The sequence below is a fragment of the Motacilla alba genome, chromosome 5 (genome assembly GCF_015832195.1).
Source record: "Motacilla alba alba isolate MOTALB_02 chromosome 5, Motacilla_alba_V1.0_pri, whole genome shotgun sequence".
NCBI lineage: Eukaryota > Metazoa > Chordata > Aves > Passeriformes > Motacillidae > Motacilla > Motacilla alba.
Window position 1 is genome coordinate 54,523,406 of NC_052020.1, and position 27,407 is coordinate 54,550,812.

A 27,407-nucleotide genomic window follows, 5' to 3' on the forward strand; every position below is an offset into this window, starting at 1 on the left:
GGAACACTGAGTGTCTAGTCCACAATTATGTCCAGACTGACTGAATGAAAACTATTCCTGGCTGGTGAGGATGCCCTGGCTGCACCTGAGCTTACCCCCAGCTGGGCCCCATCTACAGACCCACCTGCAAACTGCGAGAAACCTGGCATCCAGCACATCTGACTGACACTCTGTGCTAGTCCTGCAAGTGAAGAAGGCTGTACAATTTCAGCAGGTAAAATTTCATCAGACACAGCAGAACTATTGGAGGTCCTCACTGTGCCTCTAATTCAGCAGTGGATGAAGTGACTCATGTACGTGTCAGGTCCCAATCACTGGGTTTGTGTTTGCTCCATGTCCATTTGCTGATCCACCCTAAGCCAGTCCAGAGCTTGATTCAAATCCTACCATTTCTGAGTCTTTCCCTTTGGACTGGGGCCCGTGAGCACAGACGTTCAGGCTCATCCTCCATGAACTCCCCATGAGCCGAGAGGATCTGACAGCAAAGTCTCCAGTGACACCCAAAGGCTTCCAGTGCTGCTGGTGGTCTTGGACTTGGATATGCAGGATATATTGTGGGGGCAGCTGCAGCAGGCATACAAATGGAGGCTGAATTTGGGGATATCCTGCCCCAAAAAGGCAAAATAAGACAGTGACCAGCTCAGTGGGATGCCATCTTTTCACTTGTGTTAGCACAAAGAAGTAACAAGTTTAAGCAGTATTTTAATCTAACAGCTTTCATAACAAGTAAAAACCCCTAAATGACTTTGCATTTGTTGACAAAATTATCTCTATAAACTGATCTCATGAATCCAACACTCTTAAAAATACTTACAACACTTTATGTTTTATCTCTATTACAATTTGCTGTAATTACAACAGAAAAAAAAAACCTAAAGCTGTCTAAAATTCACAAACAGGTGGGAAGGAAGATTTGTATGATTTATAGTGTAATCTTTCCTCAGCTTTTTGGGATATCAAAAGTGATAGTTTAATCACACATCTATCTATGCCAGGAAATAAAGGAAAGGCATATGTGAGATGAAGGGGGAATTAAATCCAAGCAGCAATTCTGTGTGGTGTGGTGATTGGAAGAAAATCATCCATGTTTGCAGCTAATTCAAATTCACTTACCATAGGATGCTTCTTAAAATATTTCATTTTCTACTTAATTTGGCTGCAGTGAGTTGAATAGTACTAACTGATTTCCATTTTTCATCTGCACACAAATGTTTAAATGCTGTCATTTTCTGATCTACAAGGCCAAGGAAAGACCTTCCAGAGGGACCTACAGTGTTGCTGGGAGCTCTTTGCTGTTAGAGTTTTGCTCTCAGGTGAAGTTCTGGTGTTGCTTTCCCAAATGTCCTGGAGGAAAAGTTGGAAGAACCATTCTGAGTTTCCATGTCAATAAAAATGGTGAAGTCAGGTCTTTTCCATGTCCAAAGTCATGTGCATAATGAGTTTCCCCAGTGTTGTTGAAGGAATAAAGTATCTGAGATTTACAAGTCAACACTGGGAATGTTAGTGTACCCCTCCAATTTTTCAAGCTTGGCTGAGAAACCACAAGAGACCTAGCCAGATGTTCAATAGACGCAGAATTGAGGATAGAAATACCTGCTTGGGGGATGAAATAAGTAGAGTCATTAACATTCAAAATCCATTTGATGGGAGAAGCCACAATAAACTCCAACATTAGCAGACCATTGGGGGTATATGACTTGTGAAGGGTAAAAACCACTCCACAGGATGTTTCTTAGGGTTTCTCTTAATCCTCTCTAAGGGCACAACCTTCTAATCTAGGCCTGACCCACAACTATTTCCCCATCACCTGTGGCAGGTGATTTTTTCTGTGCTGCACCCATCTAGCAGGACAGTAGATGACACCTGGTATACATGGGCAAAGTCTTCTGTTTTGCACTGTGATGGCAGCAAGTACTGGACCTCCACTGGTACTAGAACAGAGTGATTTTGTGCAGGATTGTAGTTGAGACTGCAGGCAATTAGCACCTTCCTGTAGTTCCAAGGGAATGTGTTTTATTAGTGTGGAAGGATGCCCTGGGCTGTAACTTTGCTCATCTCTGCCACAATGCAAAGAGAAAGGGAGTGGAGCAGGAGTATTTAGACAAGGTTCCTCATGACATATTGATGGTTTTAAGCCATTGATCCATGCTGATGGGTATATAGCCATAGCCCTCTGTCTCCCTAAAGTTAGTCATTCCTGGTGTACAATGATAACATTTTCCTCATGCCCATCTCTGCATAGTTCCTACACTGCCTTCCACCTACCATGTTTCCACTGTTGCTCCTTGGCAGCCACTTGCCCTGGCTCCTGCTGAACATTGAGGCAAATGCTCATTCTTGCCCCTTGCTCAGCTCCACCACTGAGATTCCCTGCAGCTTCAGAGCACCAAACCTCCCTCCCACTGCCAGTGATAACAGCCAGGAGCTGTGCTCTCTTTTAACTCCAAGAGGATGCCACTTGCTCTGCTCTCGGAGGATCAGAGATACCAAGTGTGTTACTGCTCCTGCCATGCTCTGAGGTGATTTTTCTAAACTTGTTCTGATTATTCACAAGCCACGTGCTCACATCTTTTGCATGCAGTGGTTTATTTCTTCTGCTTAATGGAAGCTTATGCTTTACATGGAGAAGGGCCCTTTTTTTCCTTTTTGTGGATCATGCAGAGTGTTCAAGACACAATTTGCCTGCGAGAAATTCCGGAGTTAATGTGACCTGACAACAGAAAAGTTTGGTTCTTCATCCTAGCTCCCAAAAATTTGCAAACATGAGAGCTACTTTATGTCTAGTGTGGGTGCAATCCAGCCTTTGAGGAAAAAAAATCAATTAGTTGATTTATACAGAAAATTCTAATTTATGTATTATCAAAGTAAGATGTTCTGGAGCTGGAAAAAGTTTGGTACTGCACAGAGACAGCACTTTCCAGACCTATGGCACTATTTCAGTGACAAAGAAGGGAGTGACATGAGCAGGCTGTAATTTCCCCACAGAACTTGTGTGGGAGTTCAGCTGCGTGCGTGCGTCTGTGTGTGTGAGAAAGAGAAAGGGACAGGCAGAGAGAGGAAGAAACTTGCTGCATTATGCATTGATTTGAATGTATGGAGGCAGAGTACAAGCCCGAATTTTCTCTCCTGGGGGCTCTGAATTAGGTCCTTATTTCATGTCGAGGTGCTTATGTAGCAATGGTTCAAATGAATTTCCAGTTTTCACAACTGCCCACTGCTTTAATTATGGTCATACTAAAACCACAGCATCCACTTGCATGGTTTAGTCCTCTTCTGGCTCTGAATGGCTTAGGATAGTAGAAGCTTGTATTTTAGTCCTTCCCCCCAAATTTGACCCAAGTCCTTTTTTTGTGACTCCTTCTTTTCACAGATACCAGAAAACTTGCAGCCCAGACAAGCACACAGAAAAGCAAAACCCCAAACAATCTTCCACTCCTCAATATATTAGAAGGTATATTTGGTTTACCTCCTACCAGGCAAGAAGAGGATTCTTATGAGGGCATCAACTCCCTTAACATGTCAAGCCTGGCTCTTTCCCCATGGGTGACAGGGAGGTTTAGACTCAGTCACCACCTTCTCTTGATAATGGAGCTGAGAAGTTCTGAGCACCGTGCAGCAGTGTGCCAGAGAGGCAGCCTGCTGAGACCCTCTCTACTCATCCCTCCTGGCTGTCAAAACTTGGGGCAGCAAAAGGAAACCCACAGAGGAATGACACCCACTTTTGACAGGTGACAGTGGCTCACATTGACTCCTGACAGGACTGTGTTCTGCACTCAGCCCCACAGGCTCCAAAAACCCCAGTTGAAGGGGAGTTTGCATAAGGGCTCTTCCATGCCTTAAAGAAGCTGGCAAGGTTTCCAGAGCTGCCTGCATTTAGTGGGATCTGGCTTTGAATGTGGGGCCTCAGATACACTGTGAATTAGAAATATTCCATTAGAAAGCCCAGGTGCTACTTCAGAGGCTCAGGCTGTGGCTGTGGCTGTGGCTCTGCTGTCTCTAGGCCAGCTCCCTGCCCTGGGTACAGCCCTCCCACTGGGCAGCTCCAGCTTGTGTCCCACAAGCAGCAGCTCCTGCTCCAACTCTTCTCTGCCTCTCCTGCACATGGAGTGTTCCCAAAGCCTCCTGCCAAGCCCCATTAAATTGTACAAGGGGCTTGACTTTTATGCAAATTGTCACAATTATATCCACAGCCTCTGAACTAAAAAAAAAACCAATCCCCATCCGAAGCTTTCAACCTGACAGCTACACTTGAAATGACAGATCCTCCATGTGCCATGTATCTAACACCCCAGCTGTATCTCTGTACAGCTCTGTCACCTCCTCTCAGGCTCACAAGACCCAGAGCCTGGTACTTTCACGGTTATCGTTTTGCCAACCCCCATCTCCAATGCTATCTCTACCACAGGGCCATGCTGATTATTTCTTTGATTCTCCTGCATGCTCAAAACCACTTGCTCTTTTCTCTCTTGCTGTTTCTGATCTGGCTGCACCAGTTTTGAGAAGTGCGCTTAGATGCGCACTTAATACGTATTATCTTGAAAGAAGATGATTTTCTTCGTCAAGGTCCCCTTCATCGAGACTGTTCCTAAACAAGTCCAGTGTTTTTGAAGGAATTGGGCACTTAAATGTTACACTTCCTAAATGCTTCTCCAGGGCAAATTAAGACAGCCTTGTGTCTTGCACCTTGAAGATGACAACAGTCTGCTACAGTTTAGTTGCTCCACTGCTGCTATTTTTGGAGAGGGAGAAACAAAATGGACTCAGAAAGGAGGAAGTTCCTTATTCTCCAGAAGCAGAAACAGTTGCTGTCATAGCCTGCATCACACACATCAAGTAGTCCTGGCCTGTTCTTGTTCATTCACTTCTGAGCCACCCCAAAATACTGTGCCTCCATACATCTGTATCTATTTGTGTGTTATCACACACACAGGAGAGATTTAAGCCCTGCAGCATCTCAATGCTAGTCTCCTTTAAAGAGGAAAAAGTAGGGCAGAGTTATGTTGTTTGTCATGATCATGAAGGGAATCCACAGACCTGAGACTGAAGGATTATCTCCAACCTGCTCCTTCAGAGTTACCCCACTTGTCTGTTTCTAACAGCTTTTCCTAGGGATGCTGAGTGTTGCATGATATCAACAAACAAAAACCTTCCATGGCACATTTTCTGCCTTTATGGTGATTGCATGTTTACCACCTCTTGCCAGTATTCTCTTTTTTCCTCTATTTTCTTAGCCAACATTACTTTTTAAAAGGTGCCAGATGTTTCTTCACCTTTAAAAGTCACCTCAAATGCAATCAAGCCATAGCCCCAGATGACTTAAAATTTTCAATTATTTTCCTGGAGTCACCATATAATACAGTGCTAGGAGGGAAGATGGAGTACTTCAGCTTCTTCAAGAACCAGTGTCAAAACAATTCTATCAGCCCATGGCGCTAAATACGTTAATTACAGTTTCTTAATTTCAAGAGACAAAACTTCAATTGTAATAACAGAAACATCCATCAGAAAAGGCATCATTGCCACATGATTAGCAGCTGTCCTGACACAACTCTGAGTTCGACATATTTGCAGGACTATATTTTAAAAACATCGTCAGAGGGAGATGAGTGAAGACAGTGAGAGGAATATTTAGTGCTTTTCCTATTGCTGCAGGGCTGGTATGGAAATTAGGGACTCTTCTTGGCATGATAGCCCATAGTGTTTATGGGATTAGAGCAATGAATGTCTGGATTAGCCAGTATGATTCTTAGAATATTCTCAAAAATTCTGCCCCTATAGCCACCATTTCAGCCTCTTTAATTACAGAAGCAGGCTGTGCAGACACAGGTCAGCTATTCAACGATTGTCAGGGCTGAGTGTTAGAAGTGGTGAAGAAAAAGCAGAGCAAATTTTGTACTAGAAGAGTTTCAAAGATCTGTACACATAGAAACAGACATTTTTATCACTAGCATAATAAGATTATTTTTATTTCCCCCTGGAGAAGCTCTGTGCACTGTCGTATATCCCTCTGCTTCAAAATTAGCTTTGTGCAAAACTGTTCCAGGGGTTGAAGACAGATCCAGTCCCTACCACACTCCTATTTTTTTTTCCACTATATAGAGATACTTTGGCAAAATTCAGGCTTAGTTATTGTAGGAGCCATTGGTCAAACTTTGGTTCAGCTCTTGGTAATTTTGCTCCCTGCTCCGGGGGAGTCTTGTAGCTGCACTTCCCCCAGCCACTCACCAACCTAAAATATCCTAAGGCATCACTGTCAGAAAGGTCTAAGCACTTGCTAAGTGAGGCCCTGGAGGAATTTCAAGAGGGACCTTCTGAACCTCTGACACCTGACATGACTGACGACTTTGCAAGTTTAGACCACTGTGATCCCCTCCCTTCTGCCCTGCTATAATGAAACTGTGTCGCATTTTTGAGGTCAAATGATTTAATTCCCAGCATGAACACTGTCACATTTGGAGGGAAGCATTCCCCTAGCATCTCCATTGAAACATCATTTTTGGAAACACATGTTCAGCGGGTGGTGAAAAAGAAGCCATCAGTGTGTAACAGGGCGAGTAATCCAGAAATTAGCACTGCAGTCCCTCAGTTCCATGACTGGGGTGAAGTCTGTGCAGAAAGCACAGGGAAAAGAACCAACTGGATTGCTGGCCTGGGGCTGAAAATATCAGGATTTAGTTTTCTTCATTAAAATGAGGTTATTGTACTGTTGTACCTTATTGACATTTACAGTAAACCTTTGTCATAGCTTGGTTTTTAGTTAGACATTCTTATATAACACTGAAGGGAATGTCTCAGGTCACTATCAAAACTTTAGGAATTAATGTAATTAATTCCAGTGCCAACCTGAGTGGGGAAATGAACAATTATTCAACTCTGTTGATAAATTTCCAAGTAAAAAAATTAGTAATCATCAGTTATGGGCACATATTTAAGACCTAAGTGTTTCAAGCGTTGCAGAAATTTGTAGTTAATATGCCCAGGCTGATTAACTGCGGCAAAGGCGGCCCTGGCTGAACTCGCTGCAGCCAGGGAAGGATGTGAAGGATGGGAGTTTGTAATAATATCAGCAAAATTCTAATCAAAGTCCCATCTGAATAGAAACCTTTAATAATTTGCCCAGCGTTCTAGCACTAAACTGTTTAACACTGGAGAAGATTTCTGGGCTTGTGGTGCAAACTGTTCTACCACTGTAGCTAAATCTGAGAAATGATGGTCAAAAGGGCTTTTACCCACTCTTGGCTGTCATCTCCCTGTGGCCTGTGGGCCCTGTTTCACTCACACGACCTGTGCAAGTAGTTTTGGACCTCACAACTGAGCAATAATTTGTTGTTATTAAAGCAAAGCTTTAACAGTCATAAGATCATAGGGGAACAGGGCAGCAAGTCACCCTCGAGACACATTTGCTGTGTGAGACAGGGGATGGGATGTGGCTCCTGGAAAGGAGCCTGTTTAAAGGCTCTGAGCCATGAGATCCATCCCTTTCTCCTCAGCAAGTTTTGCCTTCCCCTGCAGGGGAGTGCAGCTCCCAGTGCTGAGGCTTGAGATCCACAGAGGTGCAGCCCTGGTAAGACCTTGCCTGATGCAGGGGAGAGCGAGGCACCAATGCTGTATCACACAGCACCATCCTCAGCCCTCCTGAATCCCCCAGCTCAGACCTGGATGGAGGGAATCAATAAACTGCCCTCAGCCTGTGCCAGTGCTAGAGACCAAGGACAGCTCTACATTCCAAATATTTCAGGAAAGATCAGGAAGATAAGCCGTCAATGTAACCAAACACCTTTGCTGAAGAGGGTCTGGGGCAGCTCCTTTTCTCTCTGTCATGTTGGAAGTTAGGATGATTAGGAAGATCACTTCAACCATTAAAAATCTGCAAAGCTCCAGCATCCCAGGCACACACCTGAACCCCAGTACCTCACTTTCTCTCAGTAACTGACAGAGATAAGTGTGTGTTAATCATCTGAGCCTGTAAAAATCATTTCTTTGCTGAAAGCCAGAAATCTTTCCTCTCTCGCAGTTTCATTAAATTTTAGAAATCAAACAACCAGCTTTGAACTGTCTGCTGGGGCACACAGATTTGTGAGCTTCCCACAAATAGGGGGATGCCCTCTTTGCATCTCTGTTACATGGGGATTAAATGTGTCTTTTTTCTAAGAGTGACAAGATTTTGAGTCTCTGCAGGCTGTGGTTTTGAAAGGGTCCTCACACCAGCATTGCCTCTTCCTGTCACACTGACAGACCAGGATCAGCTTCCCAGGAGAACAGTGGGTGATGGCCTTGAAAGATCCTAGCCTTGGGAATGTTATCAAAGAGCTGGAAAAGTGAAACAAAGGGAAGAGACTCCTAGCAGAGCACAAGCTTCCCTGCTCAAGGCTCAGTCTCCCACCTGATGAAGTACATGGCAGCTTCTGACTAAATCCAGAAGGAAGAGATGTTTTTCCCCAGTATCTGCAATGATCAATGAGGAACTGGAGCAGAGTGCCTGCAGCTCTTGCTGAAGAAAGCAGACTGAACTGGACTATCAAGAACTGTTGGCTTTTATATGGGCTCGGCAAGGTCGTTCATCACCGCAGCAGATGCCGACTGCTTTCAGCAGCATGGAAAAGAAATTAAAAGTAGGTGAAAAAGACCTTCTTGTTTAGCTGGAGGATAAGCAATAGATCAAAATGTTTAAAATAGTAACATATCACTGCAGCTTAAACACACATGTGGGTTCCTGCAGCTTAACACATGGCAGAGATGTCACCTGAGCTGTGGTGACTGTGTTGGTGGATGGTTGCCAAGAGAAAAGTGTGGTCTCAGAGTTAATTATTGTGAGTGATCTCTGGTAGCCCTCTGACACTGCCCCAATGTCAAGCTCTTGTCCAAGCTCCAGAGCTGGCTGGGGAGAGTAGCTATCCTGAGAGGTGGAGCTGCTTTCCAGGACAGTCTCCTAGTGGATTTGAGGGGGTTTTAAGCTCACTACAGTAAATATTGCCATTCATGGGATATTAAATTTTTTTTCAGTATTGAGGCTATGCAGAGAATGCTTACATATTTAATAGAGCCACAATGCTCTCACTGCTGCGCAGGAAAAAAAGGCAGTAAGAAGCAGTCCCTGCCTACTATAACCAATTTCTACCATCAGAATGCTGCTTAGCTTATTCCACTCATAAGGAAATCAAGCATTACATCAGGTCAACAACAGCAGGGATTAAGGTGAGTTCAGAGCAACCAATGGAGACAAACCCAATCACCATGTGTCTTCTCCAGCCAATGTGCACCTGCACACTCAGCAGCAAATCCCTGGTGTCATGTAGGGTGGTGTCAAGGCTATTTGCAAAATGAGCATTGCCCATGCCCTTGTTCCAGTGAGACAGGACCCTGCTGGTCTTGCACTGGACCTTCTCCAACTCCTCTCACAAGGAGTGAGCAGAAGAGCCAGTTTCTCTTTCACATTTGTGTGCTGTATTCTCCGTTTTTTTAATTAAAGGTATTGAAAGATGACCAGATCCATGCAGCTGGCTGGAGCCAATGGAAGAGGAAATGCTATCTGGACAGCTGCTTCTCTGTGGGCTGGTCTGTGCCCACATGGCATCCTCTGATGTGCACCAAGGGAGGCCATCACAGTAGCTGTTTTCCACACTGGAAGAGGGATACAAATAAAAATGTCCTTGTTCACATGAAACTGTTCTGTAACAGATCCCAAGGCTGAACTTCCTTTTAAAAGCCATTTACCCAAATGCTTTGCTATCAAAATTGTTACCAGTGTTTCCTCATCTGGCACATCATATTTCTCTGCATTTTTTTTCTCTGTTTGTGGGTATGGACATAAAAAACCCCTCAAGACAGCAGATAACCAGGATTTTCAAATATGTGTCCACCCTCTAAGTCTGTTTATTGCAGAGCAATAAAAGGAGGGGATCTCCAACTCCTCATGATGCACCTGAGCTAAGTCCAATCCTCTGCTGCAACCAGCACAGCTTAGCATGGGCTCAGGACTGATTTATTTCCCTACCTTTGTGGGCAGCTGGTCACTATGCTCTCTTCTGCATGGACCCACTGCCAGCTGGGTTTGGGTGTGTACTCACCTGAGCTGAGCTTGTCTATGTTCACCTGAACTGCAGTCACAGCAAAACTTCTCTTCCCTTAGCTGACTGCCAGCCTGCTAAATTCACCAAAATAAATAGTGTTTGTACATAGAATGCATATCTATGCATAAAACATTGCATTGTCTGGGGAATGCAAGCTTTGAAGTTTATTGGTGAGTTGAGCTGTGACTCAGGGAGCACGTACAGACCTTGCAAAATTATGTATCCTGTAAGTGCATCAAAGTGGCCAGAAAAGGGAAAAACAGCTGTGCATGTTTTTATCTCTCCTCCTCTCACTTTGGGACTAAGCCTATAAAATAATAATATGCCTTTCCAGTATTATCATTTGTCTTGATTTTCTGTAGAGAATTGCATAACAGCAATAGCCCTATTAGCATTCAGCCCTCAGTTCTTTGCTTTGTGCTTTCTCCCTTACTCCTTTTGCTTAACAAAATAACGAATTTTGCATTTAATAAATGCCTGACAGCTCAGGGGACGGGGCTGTCCTCTGTTTAGCCATTGAATAGGAAAACTTGGAACTCTCCTGCATGACAGTCCCTTTGCAATATGAAAGTCCCTTTGCCAGCTCTGTCCACACATTAGGGAAAATTCAGGTAAATTCAGATCACACTAAGCCAGTGATGCTGATGAGCACCTAATAGAGCAAGAGGGACAGAAAGCTATCACGGCCAGGTGCAATTAGTGACCAGATAGTCCCATTTGCAATTCCTAGGATGTGAAAAGGTTGAAAAGTGCTGTGTGCAAGAGCTGCATGTGCAGGCTCAGAGCACTGTATGAGGGATTATACCTGGAGCTGTAACATATCTCTGCTATTAAAGCAAACAATGCTTCCTCATCTGGGTTTCTGATAATCTCCCTTTTCTTCCCTGCAGGGGAAAACACTCAGGGGTCTGGAAGGTACCTGTCCAGACGGAAAACCTGGAACCCCCTCCCCAGAGTAGGGAAGGTGGAGCTGCTGCAATGCCTCACTGTGCTCTGGGGCTATCAGCTAAGAGAGTAAAGATGGGCAGCGGGAGCCACAGGAGCAAAACACACCTGTGTCCTTGATTCCCCTCCCTGTCCCTAACTCACTGAGATGAGGTGTGGCTCCAGTGGCCTGGCTGCACCCAGGCTACAGCTCAGTGGTGCCGGGGGATGATCACCAGCAAATGCAATCCGTGGGCAGCCGCAGGCACTGAGGAGCCCAGGCCAGTGTGGCTGTCACACGCAGCGATGGTGCTTGCAGTGCACAGCTGCTGCTCAGGGGCCAAACTCTGCCTTGGTCGGAACAGGAAGAGGCAACATTTCCCCTGCCATGAATCAGCAGGGGATTTGGGTCCCAGGGATGTAGGTCTGTCTGTCCAGAGCAACAGCTGCAGCAGAAACCAGCAAAAGCTTTATTTAATCTGGTTACGCTGGTGTAAAGGTCACAGATGGGTCAGAAAGGTTGCTCCTTTGAAATCCAGTGAGGATTTGTGCCTCTCCCTCCCTCTTCAGGTAATGTTATGGCAAAAAATATTCTTATTTGTAGAGCTGAGAGAGGGGAAAGGCAAACACTAACATCTTTTCAAGGGAATAGTGGTGTTTATTGAACTTTCTGGCACAGCCACTAGATGCCTCTGTTTTCTGATGACTGCTCCAGAGTGGGGCATTTGCCGCGATGCAGCAGCCAGGGCCAGAATTTGGGGCTCACCTCATAGAGAAATCCTGACTGCTTCAGCCTCCTCTTCCCTAATGACCTTAACAATTAGCTGAGTCTGTTGTTCTAGGTGTGGAATTTAGGAGAGACAGTGCTGGTCACTAACAGGAGTGGTGTCATCCATCTGCCTTTTCTTGCTCCTGTTTTGTGGTGGCTCTGAAGGAGGTGACACAAAGCTCAGCCACCAGTGGCTGTGCACCTGGGCACAGCCACCTGCACCTGCAGGCCCTGTTCCTGTGACCATACAGGTCACTGCAGTGCCCAAGCCCTGGAGCAGCTCTCTTGCACCCCACTGCCTCTTGGGGGTGAATCAATCCAAAGCAGAAGAGTCAGTCTCCTGGCAAAGCTGTTAACCCGAGCTAAAACATTTCCCAAATTAACCCTGAAATGTTTCTTTGCATACAGGTCCAGCAAGGAGACTGATTCAAATGGGAATTTGGCACTTGGTCAGGGCAAGGGAACTTTTGTGGCTGCTGAAATAGTTCTGCATCCAGAATATTAATGCTTGCACCATGTCATTCCAGCCACACAGGCAGCCACAGTTAGCACAGAAAATCACTTTTTCTCCATCTGTAGTGATCTCTCCCCCAAAATGAACTTGGCTTAGGAAAGGATTTACTTGAGAGTCTCTTAAGAGGAACAGATGTTCCTGCTTCAGTTATTCCTTGACCAGGCTTTATGAGGCCTGCAGAGTCCACTTACCAAAGTCCATACTAGGCCCTAAGGTAACAGTGTATGATAAATATTACAGCCAGAAACCCAACTCAGAACTCCTGTGGAACACAGCAGTGGTTTATGGATTTGGAGTAAAAAGTCCTTGTTTGTGTCTGGCCATTCACTCTCAGGAACACAGGAAATGTTAAGACATCTCGCTTGAGCTTTTTTCTTAACAAGATGAGTAAAGCAATGGGAAACCTTCAAAAGAAAAAAGAGAGTGGGCTCTCAGGATGAGAACACTTATTAAGGGCTTCTGCTGCCTAATTCTTCCTGTTTCCAGGAGTAAGGGGCCTAATTAGCACTCCTGAGTGTGATGTGGGCTTAGAGCTCTGAGTCATCTGGGTAGAAGTACTTTTTCAGTTGTCACTGTTGGAGAAGCTAAGGAGCTCCAAGGAAGAAGCACTAGAAATTCTTTGTGACCTAGTACCACAAAAATTACTGGTGTTTAAAACACCTTTGCAGATGCTTAGAAACTAGTATTTACTCCATCCATCACCCACTGAAATGAAAAGGTTCCTCCTGCTTCCCTTCAGGAGCTCTGGATTAGGATATAAAAGTCATGACTCATGTAAAACTCATCCTGCTGCCAGTACCTATTTAGTGAGGTTTGATCCACTAGGTTTTGGTTATGAGACATAAAAGCCTGGTAACCAGCCTTAGGATCAGGAAGGTTTACAGAGATGTATCCCACAGTGTGTAGCACAGGCAGCCCTGGGCCTGGTGCTCCCCAAAACTGACACTGTACAGGCCAAGCCACTTCTCTGGGAGCCACACATCATCTGCCATTTTTTCATAAATTAAAAATAAAAAAGATCTCAAATATACAACAGCAAATGAAGCCTGGATTAACTGATATCTCTCTTCTCTCAGTGATTTCCTTGTCTTTTCCCTTGGGCCTGTGCTGCTCTGTAGGATTATGGCATTCCAGAGTCATTGGCATAATGATAACATGACTAAGAAATATGGAGACTCCCCTCTCCACATTAATCCATGCCAAGAGAATACTGAAGGAAGTAGATAAAGGAGTCACTAACACTGAGTTACATTTTGCTTCGAAGAATTGCCTTCCAGAGGCTGTAGCCATTTTGCAACCTCTTTAATTTTCAGAGAAAATGCCTCCTGTTCCATAATTAAGAGTTTAATATGCCACAGGGTCCTGTTTATCACGATAACGTATTTTGCTAGAGAACAGACAGACTTTTTGTAGGTCCTTTGAATATCTTTCAGCCAGTCCATTAGATGGGGCTGTGATACTGGGGATTTTAATCAAAGATATTCATTATTCAGTTATTATTCATTCATTTTAATAGAAAGCTGCATATTTCCTTTGTTTCACAGGCAGCAAGATCTGGTGAGGGATTTCAAAGCGTGGAATAGTTTGGTTGTCTTCAATGTTGGCTAGCTACACCCACAAATTTGCAGGGAAAACATCAGGCCCACCTTTTTCTTCTCCTCTTACAGAAGGCACAGGCACCCAAGGCAAAGATACCTGTAAATGTGGCAAGCATCAGAAGGCATATGGGAAGCAGTCTTTGATCTCATGTGATGGCTAATAGCATGTTTCCAGCTGGAACATAGTTTGAAACCTCTATGCAGATCTTCAGTAGAAAAAAAAAAAAAATCTGTGTAATTGTTTTAACAACGGTGTGCAGAGGGGCCTGGAAGTGGAAGACAGCATCAGCATACCATCCCATAAAGAGAGGACATCAGATATTATGGCAAAACGTCAGATTGCTCTAGTGCCTACCTGATGCAGGAAGATGCAAAGGGCAAAAGTAACTTCCCTGCAAACTGCTTTGCCTCAAGCAAGAGAATATGCTGTATGTTGAGTAGAGATTATCACATACAGTATGTATGTGTGAATAATATATAGTGACAGTTCCTTGGACAAAAACAGTACCTAAATCATAGAGTTGTTAAGGTTGGAAATTACCTTTAAGATCACCAAGTCCGACCACCAGCCCAGTGCCATCACCTTGGTCACTACTAACCAATGTCCTCAAGAGCTACATCCAGGCACTTGAAGCAATTCTTAAAAATTTCCAGGGATGGTGACTCCACTACATCCCTGGGACGTCTGTTCCTATGCTTGAGGCCATTTCCTCTTGTCCTGTAACTTGTTACCTGGGAGAAAGGGCCGACCCTTACCTTGCTGCCACCTTTCAGGGAGTTGTTGAGAGCAATGAGGTTCCCCTAGACCCTCCTTTTCTCCAGGCTGCACACCCCCAGCTCCCTCAGATTTGTGCTGCAGAGCCTCCCCCAGCTCCCCTGCCTGGCTGTGCATAGGCAGCCTTTGGCACCCCGGTGCCAGCTGCCCCAGGATGCTGAACCCCACAGCAACAGGCTCCCCTCCTGCTCCTGCTTCAGTCCCATGTCCAAAGACACCATCCAAGATCACAGAAACCTGGAGTGGTTGGGGTGGGAAGAGACCTTAAAGTTTATGGGCAGGGACACCTTCCACCAGACCAGCTTGCTCAGATCCCAATCCAGCCTGGCCTTGAACACTCCCAGGATGGAGCAGACACAGCTGCTCTGGGCAACCTGTGCCACGGCCTCAGCAGCATCACAGTGAAAAGCTTCTTTCTAACGTGCAATCTAAATCTCCTCTTTTAGTACAAAACTGTTCTGCCTTGTTCAATCACTATTCTGACCATGTAAAAAGTCACTCTCTTTTGTTTTTTTATAAGATGCCTTCCAAGTACTGGAAGGCTTCAGTGAGGTTTCCCTGGAGCCTTCTCTTCTCCAGAATGAACAGGGAGACTCACAGATGAAGTGTTTTCTCAAATACATTATTTATTGCCATCTTTGTACCCAGTAAAGCTCACAGGAGGAATGGACTCTTTCAAAAAGGGCACTTGCAGGAGCTCCTGTAGGGCAGCAACATTAAATGTCACTTGGCAGTGAGCACAGATGTGGAAGGTGACCAATTATTCCTATTTCTCCAGTGCAGGAGCACAGACAGTGGGGGAGTGGTAATCAGGGAATCAGAGAAACCAGAGCCCACCACCTCAGGTCTTATACCAAATAGTCTCCAACTCTGTGGTAGTTGAGCAGCTGCCTTCCATGCCAAGCTGATGTATGGATGCTCAGAGTTACAGTGTTCGTTCAAACACACCATTTGTTGTAAACTTTACATCAACTAAAGCTCCCAGAAGGTCAAAGTATGGTTAGAATGATATTGGAAGTATTTTCCTATAAACTTAACGATTCTACTCTTCTACAGTACTATGATTCTATGATTCTGTGATTCTACAGTTGTCTCATTCAGAACCCAAAGTAGAAGTGATATTGCAGGTCATCAAACTTCTTCAATGCCTCAGTCTGAGCAGCTGGATCTTGTGCCAGGTGCTGGAAGAGGTTCAGGGGCTGTGCCCCTTGGAAGGCTGGGGGCAAGGAAATCTCCTGGGGTATGTCTTCATTGTCAAAGAAGAAGTGCTTGAGGCGTTTCTCCTCTAGGCAACAGCGCAGGTAGCGCATGGTGTCATCCACCCGCATCAGGAGATACTTGTGCTGCCATTCTGACAGAGGGATCAAAGTCAGGAGGTGCATGACGGTGGTTTTCAAGGCATAGATAGAAAGGTCTGAGCCCTCCAGAAAGCGAGCACAGAGCCTCAGGCATTTGAGGTGGCAGCTGCGGGGTGGCGCCTGCATGGCAACGTGCCGGAAGAACTTTGCCTCTGCCACAGCATAGCTCTCCAGCCATGTCGTGCTTGGGGGGAGCTGGGCCTCTGTAGGTTGGCTGCTCAAGAAAATGTCCGAGTCACCTTGCTGCACACCAAATACTGTGTCCACAAAGAGGCTTTTCCCAGAGGCTTTCATCAGCTTCATCTTGCAGGAGCGGCAGGAGGGAAGTACCTTCATGCTGTAGTGACGGGACTGAGGCACCATTGACCAGGCTGAGATCACAAACGTCTGGAACCAGAGGGCAATTTTCTCCCCATCTAGGTAAGGGCCAGTGCAGAGGGTATGTAGAAGGCTGGCCACCTGATTTCTCTTCAGCTCCTGCTCAGAGTGGTGGAGGAAGCACAGCATGCTCTGGTCAGGCTGTTCCCCGGAGCAAGTGCACACCAGCTCCACGCGGATGCGCATGCTCGTGTGTGGCATCTCCCCCGTGGGGTCTGGTTCCAGGTGGAAGGCATGCCCACGTGGCGGCTTCAGGGGCACAAACATGCAGTAGACAACATCCTCCTCCTTATGGGGACTCCATCCTTCACAGGCACTGCCCACCCCAATGACTGGTTCCAGCACTGGGAAGAAGCTGTCTGAAAAGAGATTGTGGGAGACTTGGAGAAGGTCACTCAGCAGCTCCTGCACCACCCGTCTCCTAGAAGCCAGCTTCGGCACTGACAGCTGGAAGCGTCTTGAAAAGATCCAGATCATATTCATCTCAGCAGGATTTTCTTCCTCACTTTCTTCACTCTCTGAGTCTCTTCTGTAGTCCACCTCACGGACTCCTTTCCTGAGCCACCAGTAGAGTGCCAAGAGCACCATCATGGCTCCAGCAAGGGCCCAGAACAGGCATTGCTGCACGGCAGTCCAGAGCACGACCCCCCAGGACTCAACACTCTGCTCCACAGTCCTGTGGGCCAACTCCTGCATCATCTGAGTCCTCTGCTGGTTGAGGTCCTCATCCAGGTACACATTGATGAAATGGCGGATGCATTGCACAAGCCAGAGGAGGAATAGTATGAGCATTATGACCTGCAAGAGAAGGGAGAGGAGTGCAGTGGCGCTGAGAGGGGAGGGAAGGAAGCAAAGAGAAACAAAGGGAGCTGGCAGTGAGAGAAGAAGGGATGGGAGACAGCAGGCAGGAAGGAGAGGGGGCTAGGGAGCTGGCAGACAGCAAAGCCCGTGCCCAGTCCCAGTGGTAGCACCGTGCCCTTTGCAATGTGTGCCTGGAAGGAGCTGGGCCCTGGATGCAGGATTGGAAGCACTCTCTTGGGTGCCTGTGTTTGTGGTCCTGCCCTCATCCAGTGCAGCATGTGGCCGTGTGTGCACACTTGATGTCACACAGGCTGCCCTGGGGCAGTGCTGCTTCCTGCTGCCATTTATACCTGCTCCTCATTGTGACATCCCTTGAGATGTCACTCGTACCAGAGACATCACGGCTGTGCCAGCCCACTGTACTGGGGCAGCATTGCCCACATGCCCCTTGTTGTGACATCCCTTGTGATGCCACTGGCACCGGAGACATCACAGCCAGGCCAGCCCAGCCCCGCCCTTCATGCCCACCCAGCTCAGACCCTCACAATGACCCCAAGAAACCCACCAAACATAGACCCACTGCTCCTCTGGGCCCGCTCCAGCAGCTCCACATCTTTCTTGCACTGAGGAGCCCAGGCCTGGACGCAGGGCTCCACATGGGGCCTCCTGAGGGCAGAAGCATCTCCCTCAACCTGCTGCCCAGGTTTCTTTGGAAGCAGCCCAGGATTTCACTGGCTCTCTGGGTTCTGAATGTTCACTGTTGTCTCATGGCCAGCTTTTCATCCATGAGAACCCCCAAGTCCTTCTCTGCACCCCACACGCAGCGGTGTCACAAAGGCCCCAAGAGCACTCCCACAAGGACGAGTGCCAAGGGAACTGATCCCATCTCACCACAAGGGATCTCAAGGAACAAAGCATCTAGGAATTGCATCATCCAATTTTATATTTGCCAAGGGTTCAGGGGAGCTTTGTCCTGCTTTGTAAAGGGAGGCTCTGGAGGCCATTCCAGAGCAATGGGTCTGCATTTGTTGGGAGTCAGATTTCTTGGGGCCATTGTGAGGGTCTGAGCTGGGGTGGTGGGCATGAAGGGCAGGGCTGGCCTGGCTGTGATGTCTCTGGTGCCAGTGACATCACAAGGGACATCACAATGAAGGGCAGGTATAAATGAGAGTAGAATGCAGTGCTGTCCCAGTCCAGCCTGAGACAGGTTGAGTGCGCACACAGTCCAGAGACGGCCCTGGATGAGAGACGGAGTACAAAGGCAGAGCTGCCAAACCCTTCTCTCCGTCCTCCTGAAGGCTGTGTCTGTCCTGATGTTCCTGGTCACGCTGGTGAAGACCATCCTCCAGAACGCAAAGGTGGTTAATGATGAGCTGGATGAGGACACACACCAGCGCATGCAGCACCGTTCCGAGTTCCTCAGCCAGCAGATGACTTGGATGCTGGAGGAGCTGGAACACAAGGCTGTGGAGCAGACTGGTGGATCATGGGGACCTGTGCTCTGGGCTGCCTTGCTACAATGGCAGTTCTGGGCCATTGCTGGAATCTTGGTGGTGCTCTACTGGCAGCTCAGGAAAAGAGGCTATGAGGTGCTGCCCAGTTGGCAACTGAGCACTTCAAAGCTCGTTGCTCCCACATCCCATACCCCCATCCTCAGCCCCACACTCCCCACTCCTATCCCCACACTTCTAAACCCCTTTACTTTCCAACTGGAGTTGAATCTGAGAGTGAAATGTAAGTGCAAACAGGTCAGTTTAGATAAGAATAGGTTAATAATTGAAATCAAGTAAATTAGAAGAATTTATAAGAATAAAGAAGAAAAAAAAAAAAGTGATGCACAATTCAGTTGATCAACACATGCTGACCAATGCTGGACCCTTTCCCAAACACCCATCAGCTCCCCTTCCAGGTAACTCCCCCATTTTATATCATAGGCCATCTTGGCCTATGGGATATCCCTTTGGCCAGTTTGGGCCACCTCTCCCAACTATGCTACTCCCTCCCAACTTTTTGGATTTGTGTTTTTTGTACCTCCTTACTGACAGAGCATGGGGCACAAAAAAGTCCTTGATTTTGGATAAACATGACACTTAGCACCAACCAGAACATCAGTGTGTTACCAACATCATTGTCATACTGAATCCAAAACACAGCACTGAACCAGCTACTGCCAAGAAATTAACTGTATCCCATCTGAAACCAGAACAATATCCACTCCTAAACCCACAGCATTTACATCATGCCAAGTCTCCCATTTTCCAACACTTTATCACCTTCCCTATTTATCTGAAAGACATACAGACAGCCATCATTCCCTTAGTCTGTGGAACACCTCTGTTAAATGTCCATACAATTGCCAGCAAAACCTTGACTATGCATGTGGGGAGAACAGACTCTGAGCTGCTGAAGGAGAAAGCCCAGAAAGTGCCCTGGGAATCTGCTTTTGGAGGTCCTGTGCTCCATGAGTGTTGGTCCTCTTTGAAGAGCCATCTCCTAAAATCACAGGAGAAGGAAATGGCAAGTAGGGTAGAGGGATGAGCAGGAATCTTCTTTTCTTGCAGTTCCCCTATCCTCCTTCCAGACCTTCTTGTAGATGGGTGTACCATTTGCTAACTTCACCTGGGACCTCCTGGGTTATCTGGGACGGCTGATAAATGATTGAAAGGGGCTCAGGGAGCACTTCTGCCAGGTCCTGTGCTATCCTTTTCTGGATCCCATCTGACTGCATAGACATGTGTCTGCCTGAGTAGTGTAGCATGTTGCTGACCATTTCCCCATCCCTGTCTTTGAGCTCAGAGGTCTGGTTACCCACAGAACAACTGGTCTTACCATTAAAGACTGAGGCAAAAAAGATGTTAAGGACTTTCATCCTTTTCCTCATCTTTTGTCATTATGTCTCCCCAAGCATCCAGTGAAGGATGAAGATTCTCTTTAGCTCTCCTTTTGTACTTGTAGAAACATCTTTTATTGCTCTTGACTGTAGTAGCCAAATTAAGTGTCAGTTAGGCTTTTTCTATTTCTGATATTTTTCTAATTTCAGTTCTGATAACCTCATGATACCACTGTAGTCTTCCTGAATTGCCTGTCCCTTCTTCAAAAGGTTATGAGCTCTTTTTTTTTTTTTTTTTCCCCTGAGTTCCAGCCAGCTTTCAGCACCTGGAGATAGCCTACTCCTGCACCTTTAAGATTTCCTTCTTGAAGACTCTCCAGCCTTCCTGAACTCTTTTGCCCTTCCTGAACTCCTTGGAACTGCTTCCCAAAGGACTCTGTGAATCGATCTCTTAAACAGGAAAAAATCTGCCACCTGGAAGTCAGGATGGCAGTTCTGCTAGCCACTGTCCTTACTTCTCCAAGAACCAAAAACTCTATCATTTTATGATTTTTATGCCCAAGACTTTATTGCCAAGAAAGGATGCTACCTTGTAACAGAGCAGGGAAATCAGGCTTCCTTATTTCTACAAACTTAAAAAAGACATTAGGTCTGTGTGAAACAAATATGTATACCCCAGCTAAGCAAGGCAAAGTTGCCCTTAAGCGACAGCACAAAAGTTCAGTGAGATAATCACATTAGCATTACTGAGTTAGCCATGCATGTGAAGCACAATACAGCTCCTATTTCCTATTTGTCTGCATTATGAAGCTAAAATATTCATATTTTATTGTCTTGTGTTGACAGCAAACTGTTAGAACAGAAGAACGGCTGGTTTTGAGTTTGGAGCTTCATGTCTTATTTAGTGCAAGATTGAATGGCAAGCAGAATTCATTAGGTTCTCAAATGCACTTTGTCCAAGGTTGTTCACACTAGCAGTCCCTAAGCTGGGAATGAGAATCTGGTGTCCTTTCCATTGGCTGGAAATATATATTCCACCTGCTCAAAAATCCTAAGGGAAGTGAGCACTCAACTTGTCAGCAATTTTAATTGAGATTTTAAGATTTAACCCACTTAATGCCTTGTTTAAAAGCCTAGGTTCCAGCCAGGATATGCATGTGGCTGAAGCCTGCTGTGATCTGACAGCACCCTTCAGCTCTGTGCTGGTGCTGCTGGCACCTGTGGAAACAGAGATGCAGCCTGCACCCAGTGCTGTGGGGAAGCAAGCAGTGGGGAATATCAGCTTGGGACAAAGCATCAAACGGATCTGAAGCACTATTCCTGCTTTAGCAACCTTGGGTATTTCCCTGTAGTTTTGTAAAGGACTGCCAGCTAAAGAAATGCAATATGGTCTTTGTGCAACCTCCTGGTCTCTGGGCCTGATGGAAAACCTGGGGGAACTTTTATGGTGTCGTGCAGGGTTTTGGCTGGGGAAGCAGGAGTTTCCCTGCCCCTGCTCCCCAGGTAGCAGCTTCTGTGGCTCCCTGTCAGCGCCGAGGGAGAAAAGCTGTGTGTGCTCTCCACAGAAGGGTTTCCCTGCCATGCTGCGTGCCAGTCCCTGAGCACAGGTGGCCACAAGGAGCCTGGCAGCTGCCTCCTTTAGGGAATCACAGAAAGCAGCTTTGCCTCAAGAGCTCGGCATGGCGAAGGGCCCAGAGCAACCTGTCCTGCTGCCTGTCACACCTGTCAGGAGGAAGCTGTAATGAAAACAAGCAACTTTCAATAATGCCTCTGAATTCTCTTGGAAATAATGAAAACAACCACGAAGCAGCCAAGGAGCCCTTCTTGGGCTGTGTGTCACTGCTCCCTGTAGTCACACTGTCACCAGTCTGCCCTGGAGCAGGGTCCACTCGGCCACAACAATCTGCTGCAAAATGTTATTTGCCCCATAAATAACTGAGTGTTAAAGGACCCTCCTAACTTGAATTACTCTTAAAAAAAAAAAAAAAAAAAAAAAGTATGGAATGATTTTGCAATTTTTTTTCCCGTGTTTAAAATTGATATTGGAAGCTGCTTTTCCTACAGGACCTTGTGGAGCCCTTGCTTATTCAAGTGAGGAGGAAGCTCCCTTCTTTGGTGGTCTCCATGGAACACCAGCCAGTTTCCATCCCCTCTGACTCCTCCACAAAAGCAGGAGTGGCATGGGCTCTTCATCCCATGTTTTCCATGGGAGTTTCTGCCCCCTGACTCTGCTAGGAACAAGCTGCACACTTATTACACAACTTCAGTGTGCAGTCATGCAGTCATAACTATCAGCAAATGTCTTCATCCCACTGTTTTCACTGTTCTTTCTTTTTCTCTTCTTAGTTTGCAAGAAGTCCTGCTAGGAGGGAAGAGGAACAAAAAATATTTCTGTGGAGCTCTCTAAGTTACCTAATGATTTTGTGGATCATGTTTCTAAGAAAAAGCAACTCCTGAAGAGCCGTCCTCCACGGCCCTGAAGGTTTTCACCACTTTTCAAATGAACCTGATCAACATTTCATGGGGACTGTGACACGCCTGACTACTCTAATAGCAGGTTTTAATGACGACAGAAAATCATTAATTTATTTTTTTAGAGTGCATTTCACAAACTCGGCTCTCTTACTACAACACAGCAAATCAAAAGTCTCTCTGCCTTGTGTTGCTTGCTCATTTTCCACATACTTCTCAGAAAATCTTGTTGAATCCCACATGACACATTATGTGTTTAAATTAGTACTTAAGGAGACTATTGCAAGTTTATTGCTCTTATCTTTGTCATTCACTGGGTGTGCCTGTCCCTTCCTCCTTTTTGTCTGCCGAATGAAACTGTCAGAAACAGAGCTTTACCACTGCAGGGCATTTGCAACTGCAGCAAACGAATAAAAGAAGCATGTTTTTCTTAATCTTTCTGTGCACTTCATCATCCTCCGTCATGGTAAGCCTACCAAATTTTAAGTTTAGAAGTGCATCCTATAACAATTTCTTCCAACAGCACAAACCCAAACTACTTAGGCAAACTAGTGATTATTCTTCCACACTAACATCAACATGAAGCAGATTAGAAGAATTAAATGCACAAGAGTGCACTTCTTTTATGATTATGCACCCTTAATCTTCAGAAGATGGTTAATTACATTTTAAGCAGCATAAGAGCCCTAACATATTTGTATGTTAATAAAAATTCTCACCAGGGGTTTAAATCTAACATGTATTCACAGGTATAACTAATGGCATTTTTCAGTAATGCTGTGAAAAAATATGCCTGTAAGTTAGTACCTTCACACAGGAAACTGCTGGGAGTTTTTAATTTACTCTCTAACTATTCTGCTAATCATTCTCTTATCATGCTGGGATGGCTAAATGCATACAGATTATAATGATGGCATGCACCCACCACAGCAGTGTCAGTGATGACATTTGCCAGTGCTTGAAGTCAGGCTGCTGCAATCACAGCTCTGCAGCAGAGGGAAGCAGGGAAGGAACGGGGATGACACTGCAGCCCTGTGGTTTCACAAGAACTCATGTTTACTGTTTTAAGGCTTATTCCAGGTCAGAAAGGGATTAGTCTCCACCTAGGACAGGCCCAAACATCTCTGTGATTCAGAGATTTTAGGGCTAAATGTTAATTATGTCATTATTAGGAAACTGTTGGGAAAAAATTTTCACAGAAAGGGTGATTAGGCATCAGAACAGGCTCCCCAGGGAAGTGGTGAAGTCACCATCCCTGGAAGCATTTGAAAAACAAGCAGACATGGCCCTTTGTGATATGATTTTTGAGCATGGGCATTCGGTCACAGGTTGGACTCAATGACCTAGAGGCCTTTTCCAACTTTATTGATTCTGTGATTCACACTCAGAAATGTTGAGGGTTCTAAAAGTCTTCTTTCCTACAAATTCTCGTAAGTGAAGACAACACCTGTCATTTATCTTTGCTTCCAACCTCCAAGGAGCCAGAGCACTGGCATTCACAGTGGAATCAATATTCTTTCTCCAAATCTGTTCTTTGGAAATTTCAACTTTAGACAGTCCAGAATTTAGGCTAGGGTGAGACCCAGCCTGATTCAGGGTCAACATCCTCACTGTTTTCAACCCAAGGCAGCTTCAGTAAAACAGAAGGTGAGAACTTGGAGAGGGAAGAGACGTGTACCAGAATGGGAAGCACGTTCTTTCCTCCTGGATTCACCCACTAGAGGGACCCGTTTCATTCCCTGAACCAGAGCAGAACGGAGCAAGCTCAGGGGAATAAGTACCATGGGGAAAGGGGAAAAGCAGGTGCTGTTGATGCTTCCTGCAAGTGCTGAGTTCAGTGGCCACAGGAATTGTCCTTTCTGGGATGTGTTTGTTCTGTTGGCTGCCCAGCAGCATGACAGTTTCCTCTGGAGGGAGCACCTGAGTTTCAGGAAAAAGAAACTTTACAGCTCAACTTTATTTTTCTCTCCTGTTTGGTCATTTCTTCCCACAGTAGATTTTCTTCATGTCTACATCCCAAAGCAGACACTGTCATTCCAAAACATCCCCAGGGCATAAAAGATAATTTGGAAAAGGAGGAAAGAGCTGAACTTTTGAAAGATGCTGCCTGATTATTAGTATTTCTCATTCTGAGCCTTATTTGTGGCAAGGATGACTCATTGCCCTTGAACACCCACTGCCTATCTATTTCCTCTAATGTTGCTTTCCTTTTTGATTTTCTGGACACGGAGAGCTGACTGCTTATCTATTCCTACTGTTAAAATGATGCATAAGTTCTGCATTTTCCGGATGGAAACATTATGGACACTGAAATGTCATCACAGCCCATTTGCTCATCTGCTGTTATTTACTTTCCAGCAGACAATATTTAGTACAAGGCACACACAATGCAGAAGTCAGCCCAGCATTCATCACATTGATACCAGGACGTACAGTGCATGCTGCCACGGATCAACAGAAGCAGTCTGGGCTGGAGGATTTACAGAGCTCCCCATCTCCCTTCAGGCTCTGTACAAATTTTCCCTGGCTGAGATGCTGTAGTTCTGGAAAGGAGCCAAGGCATGGCTATGAGCCAGTGGGAGGGGTTCTCCAAAGAGGAGGATGTAGGGATCTACTGTCAGAGTGACCTTCCTTCTTGTCTGGTAGATACAACCCTGCACTGGTTTCCTCCAAAGCTTGCCAGAGCCACCCCTGCACACTGTGCTCCCTGGGAGGTTTGCACAGAACTCCCTGTGTCATCACACTGGTGAGGTTTTTTGCGGATGGAGATGAAGCAAGTGGCTAGAATAAGACATCTCTGGAAAAGCATTCTGAAGTCCTGTCAAACCATCAGGTCACGTGGAGCAAATGCCCAGCTACCCAAAAGCATGTCCCGGGGAAATCAGTAGTCTAATAGAGATGGTTTAGAACACTTCAGTCGTTCAAACCAGAAGCCTCAATGCCTTACATCTGTGCGTTATGTGCTTTGACCTTTATAAACACCCCACAAAAAATGCCCCATTCCACTTCAGTGAGGGAATTCAGCACATGAATGTTGCCCCTGGAGAGCTTTCAGGAACAGTAAGACCCCTTTTAGTGGTTTTGAGGACAATGAAACAGGCTCCCCAGGGAAATGGAGTCACCATCCATTAAAAATGGTTTAAAAATCATGTAGATTTAAAAATGGTTTAAAAATCATGTAGATGTGGAACTCAGGGACATGGTTTAGTGGTGAATATGGCAGTGCTGGGTTAACAGTTGGACTTGATGATATTGGAGGTCTTTTCCAACCTAAATGATTCTATGATTCTTTTATAATACTCAGCCAAGACATGAGTCTTCCTTGTCATTGAACTGTCAACAATGAAGATGAGGATGCTGTCCTTGGGTTCTATGGGGACTGTTCCTGTGCTTCTGTGAGAGTCTCCAAAAGAATGGATTGATCATCTCTTGAAGGCAGGTGGTGGGACTGTACCTCACAGGGCTTTAGTTCTCTGCAGGTTGGGAGATTGTCAGTGCATACCTGACTCCATCTTATTGCTTATCTGGCACCCACCCTCAGCCAATTTTTGAGAAAAAATCCTGCATTAGCTGAACCTTTGGTGACCATGCAGATATACTTAATGCCAGAGATTTCCAGGAGAAGCCAAAGGAAAATCTCATCTATCAGAGGATGATAAAAAGCAAATTTTGTAGTGTGATTGAGCTCTTCTGTCTCACATTTCTTTCTTCGTACTGATTCAGCTTTCTTTCAGTCAGCATGTGTGGAAACTTCTGGCTTCACATTTACATCAAGATGCTCCTCAGTGCCATCAGAAAACTATCTTAGAGTGCTGAAAAAGAGCAAAACAACCACAAAAAGATCTGGGGATTATAGCAAACAAACCGAGCTGCTTGGAGAGCACAGGGAATGGGTGCAAGGTGAAGGGATGTGGGACAAAATCTCAGCCAGTGCCAGACTAGGCCTCAGCCTTGCTGCTCCCCTGAAGCCAGATCTGCTGCAAATAATTGTTTCCTTTTCCTTCCACATGGTTCTGAATGTTTTAATATTTTCCTTTTGATGCCCTTCTCAAAGAAAGACTTTTGCCATGTGGAAATCTGCAATTAGACCAGCTCTTTGTTACCTCATGTTTGCCACATAAAACAAAGTCAGTGACTTTTGACATCTGAAGGCAGCTGGCTGGAGTGGTTGGATCCAGATTCAAACAGCATTCACATTTGTTGGGCTTGTCCTCCAATCCCAGTTTGAAGATCTGCTTTTCCACCAAAAGAATTATGATTTGTAAGTTTTACAAGAGTGGCTTCAAAGCAGGACTGAGGAATGGCTTTGCCAGGTCATATCAGAGATGTGTGCCCCATCAATCCCTGTCCTCCAACCTGGCCCAGGGCAGCCAGACACAGAAGGAAGAGGATACAGACGTTGCCATATTTCCTCAGCATCTGCTATTTGAGATCTGGTAATTCCATCAGCTATACATTCATTTATTGTGGCTGAAGGGTGGGAGTTGGTCATCCAGAGGTACTACAAATTTCTGATACTGTATGCATTCAAGAGCAGCATTTAAAAATCTGTAACTTTGTTGTCCAGAGAAGTTGTGGATGGCCCATCTCTGGGAGTGTACAAGTCAAGGCTGGATGGGGCATTGGGCAACCTGGTCTAGTAGAAGGTGTCCCTGCCTATGGCAGGAGGCTGGAACTAGATGATCTTTATGTTTTCTTCCAACTCAATGTTCTATGATTCTAAATGAACAGCTGCTGTCCTGATTCCAGGTTAGAGCCACGTGGTGCACTTCACCAGCTAAGGTGAGAAAGGAAAGAGGAGATCTCCATACTTAGAGTCAAGAGGATAGAAATACTCTCAGATGTGAGGGGCTGTGGGTACCAGTGGGAATCCTGATTCAGCATGGGTGCTGTGAATCACCACTGGGCTAAGAGGTGG

The 27,407-nt window shown here is 45.7% G+C and overlaps 1 protein-coding gene across 1 annotated transcript; it reads right to left on the reverse strand.

Moving 5' to 3' along the window:
* Nucleotides 1-15,747: 15,747 nt before the first annotated feature.
* On the reverse strand, nucleotides 15,748-17,178 carry LOC119701966 (inositol 1,4,5-trisphosphate receptor-interacting protein-like 1). The gene has a single exon (XM_038139285.1). The coding sequence runs from the start codon at nucleotides 17,176-17,178 to the stop codon at nucleotides 15,748-15,750; it is 1,431 nt and encodes a 476-aa protein (XP_037995213.1).
* Between the last annotated feature and the right edge of the window lie 10,229 nt (nucleotides 17,179-27,407).